The sequence below is a fragment of the Antrostomus carolinensis genome, unplaced genomic scaffold (assembly GCF_000700745.2).
Source record: "Antrostomus carolinensis isolate BGI_N321 unplaced genomic scaffold, ASM70074v2 scaffold46851, whole genome shotgun sequence".
In the NCBI taxonomy this organism is placed as follows: Eukaryota; Metazoa; Chordata; class Aves; order Caprimulgiformes; family Caprimulgidae; genus Antrostomus; species Antrostomus carolinensis.
Window position 1 is genome coordinate 522 of NW_010294382.1, and position 3,363 is coordinate 3,884.

At 44.1% G+C, this 3,363-nt stretch overlaps 1 protein-coding gene across 1 annotated transcript; it reads left to right on the forward strand.

Annotated features, from left to right (window-relative positions):
* Positions 1-581: 581 nt before the first annotated feature.
* LOC104532405 (leucine-rich repeat, immunoglobulin-like domain and transmembrane domain-containing protein 2) lies at positions 582-2,001 on the forward strand (the record flags this gene model as incomplete). The annotated part of the gene is made up of 2 exons (XM_010177606.1): positions 582-826; positions 1,220-2,001. Coding segments are annotated over exons 1-2 (1,027 nt in total), but the record flags the coding sequence as incomplete, so codon positions are not given.
* Between the last annotated feature and the right edge of the window lie 1,362 nt (positions 2,002-3,363).

Consider the following 3,363-nt stretch of genomic DNA (forward strand, 5'->3'; position numbering starts at 1 on the left):
TTTTCTCAGAGCAGCCCACAGGCTGGCAACAGGTATGTTACTGTTTTCATTAGTGTCATGTAAGAATGGAGATAGTGTCAGGGGGAAGGTGTTTCAGAGGAAAAGCAGTGCCATACTTCTTGTTTCTGTGACAGAGCAACTAAGTTTGGGGAGTAAGCTTCTGGCTCACCACGTGCAATAGTACACCCCGCACAGAGCTGTGGGCAGGTTTTGGGGCCTGATTGTGCAAGACAGCACAATGCCAAATTCCATGCTGTGGATGGAATTTCCATCCAAAATTCCACGCACTGCCAAATTCCAGCTGTAAAGTCTAGACCTAACTGTGGCTTTCTGCCTTGGTAAATGCTATTAAAATATAGGAGATTAAGACAGACCCCTTGAAATAAATAAATAAATAAAAAAGTAAATAAACTTAGTTAACTACTTGTAAAGACTTGGGAACAGAAGTGCTTTTGGCTCCATCTTCATATTACCAACCAAATAAACATGTCTGTCAAAACCCCTGCAGCTAAAGAATAAATGTCAGGAGTGGTCCCAGGGGTGATTTTTAGCACTTTGACACAGGCTATGAACCATACTACATGTCTTCTTTAGGGCTGGGTCCCCAGCAGGATTTATTTCTGCGTCAAGGAAGATTACAGCTAATAGGATTTGCTTCTTGGAGGCTGTTGGCATGTTTGGTGCAAACCCTGCACAGTGCTTTCTTAAAGGACAATATGGACCCCATTTGTCATATTTTTCTTCTTCTTCTGTCCTTCCACAAGATAAACCCATCTGTTTCATCTTGTATCACAGGATGCTCTTGTTCTCAAGAGAGCTTTGGAAGGTAAGAAACGCTAGTTACCTTAGTTGTAGCACCAGTGAAGTAGTTTGGAGAGTCCCAATATATATTTGCCGATGATGTGAGCACCAAAACGAAACAGATGGCCACACAGTATGCCTCCTCTAATGCTTGAATAGTGCTAGCTTGAGCAAAGAATGGGATTTCTCTTAATTTCCCTGAGATACGTAGTTTCATACGTAGCAATGTCTATGACTTAATTGTATTCTTTGTGGGAAGATGGGTGTGAAACCCAGGGAAGGATGGGTGTATGGCTTATGCATGCCCTGTATACAATAGCTTATAATTTTTCAAGTGCTTGTAGACTTGCATAGGGAACCGGTTTGTTTGTGATGAATGTAGTGTGCAACCTGGAGAATTTTCTGGCTTCATCCTTAGGAGTTTGCTCTGCATGTCTGTGCTGCTGAGGCGGATCCCTGCAAACATCCCTCAGGACACCCGGAAAATTAGAATAGAAAATTCTCACCTAACGGAATTGCCTCGTGGGTCTTTTGAGAACGTTAGTGCCTTGGAGTATGTCTGGCTCAATTTTAACAACATCACGGTGATGCACATCAAGAGCCTAGAATATCTGCCGGCTCTGAAGGAGCTGCGCTTGCAAGGGAACAAATTAAGTTCAGTGCCATGGACAGCATTTCAAGACACCCCGGCTCTGAAAATCCTGGACCTGAAGCACAACCGGCTGGATGTCCTTCCAGAACATGCGCTTCGCTATCTGCCCAACCTGACCTATTTAGATCTATCCTCAAATCAGCTTACTGTCATATCCAGGGATGTCTTCTACAGCTGGCCTGTCTACCAGAGAAGCCAGATGGTGGAGGGGCAGACAGAAGCTATTCCCAATGCCGTCCTGGCCCTTCACGACAACCCCTGGATTTGCGACTGTCGCCTGCGGGGATTTGTCCAGTTTATCAAGTCGGTTGGCCCACCTATTATTCTGATGAATTCCTATTTAACTTGCTCAAGCCCAAAATTCAGGGCAGGGAAGTTTTTTCATGAAGTGGAGCTCAAGAGCTGCATGAAGCCCCTGACCTCAGCCCTTGACACCAACCTGACAGTCCCTGTGGGGCTGAATGTCACCCTGACCTGCTTTGTGCAAGCCAGCCCTTCCCCAGCTGTCTCGTGGACCTATGCACTCAAAATGTTAAGGGCATTTAATGGTAAGCAAAGCTTTTTCTTCTTATCTTCCCCCCCACACCAAAAAATTTACACTCTGCCCTTCTACTTATGTAGGTTTTCAGGCCATTACAGTCACCACACCCCTTTACAGCATCACAGTTATTGTGGTGGCAATAATGAAAATAATCTTAATCATCCTATGTATCTAAGCACGTCTGACTGGCATGCGAAGAGCTGCTTCATGCAGGATAGCAGTCAAAGATGAACGGAGCAAGGCCTCATTTTTACACAATTATTTTATGTGTCGATTTTTTATGTGTGGATTTTTCGTAGCTCTTTCATCATGACACACGATATAAGAACTATTAATAATACATCAGTCATACATATATGTATGTAATAAATATGCAGTTCTCCAGACATGCATATATATTTACACTATGTATTATATACTACCTATATATATGCACACACTCTACAAAATTATATTTGTGTATATGTGTGTGTTTGTAGGAGTGTGTACACACACACACATACACACTTGTATGTTTCTGTACTATTCCCATATGTTTTCTCAGGAAACACCCACATAAAACACAAACCCCTGCAGCCCTGTTGCCTGTCTGTCCATTCATGGTCTACAACCAAACCAGAAGTAATTGTTCCCCATAAACCTTGCTTATTTATATTCTTTATTGAGGGCCTCTTAATATGAGGCCTTTACCTCTGCCTCCTGATCCAGCTCAGCTCTTACATGCCCTCCTTCACATTTATTTTGACTAAAAGACCCTTCAACAGGACGAGTTGCTATTTTCACCAAGTAAGCTAATAACACATACAGGCACCACATGGGTTATGTGTTTTCCTAATAAACCAGCTAGCTAAATAAGATAGAATTAGCCCTTGATCCTGGACTGATATTTGCTTTAATTGCAGTGTTGTATTAGTGCTTGTCCATCTTTCCACAAGCACATGCTGAATTAATCACATACAGGCTTTTCCCAACCACAGCTGTGTGCCCTGTTTGGGTACATGACAGGGTGTTTCACACTGTTCTTAAAGCTGCATCTCAGTTTCAACCCAACACTTCCTGGCTCCATAAGCCTCTTTTTTTTGGGCCAAGCCTCTTGAGACTGACCTTTTTCAGCACTTAATCCTAACGGAGAATGGAGCCTGTGTCCAAAATGCAGCTGTGCCTCCTGCACCTCAGTGGCTCTCCATGGCTTGCCCTGACCTGAGTATGCTGATGGCAGGCAGCACGTGGGTGGCTTGGTCTCTGCCCACAGCAGCATCCCCAGCCACTCCTGCTGGGACAGGGTTGGACGCACTCCCTGTCTCCTGTGTCCTGGTGTATTTACTGCCTTTTGCCCTGGATAACACTTCACTGACGAGCTCTGTGCGGT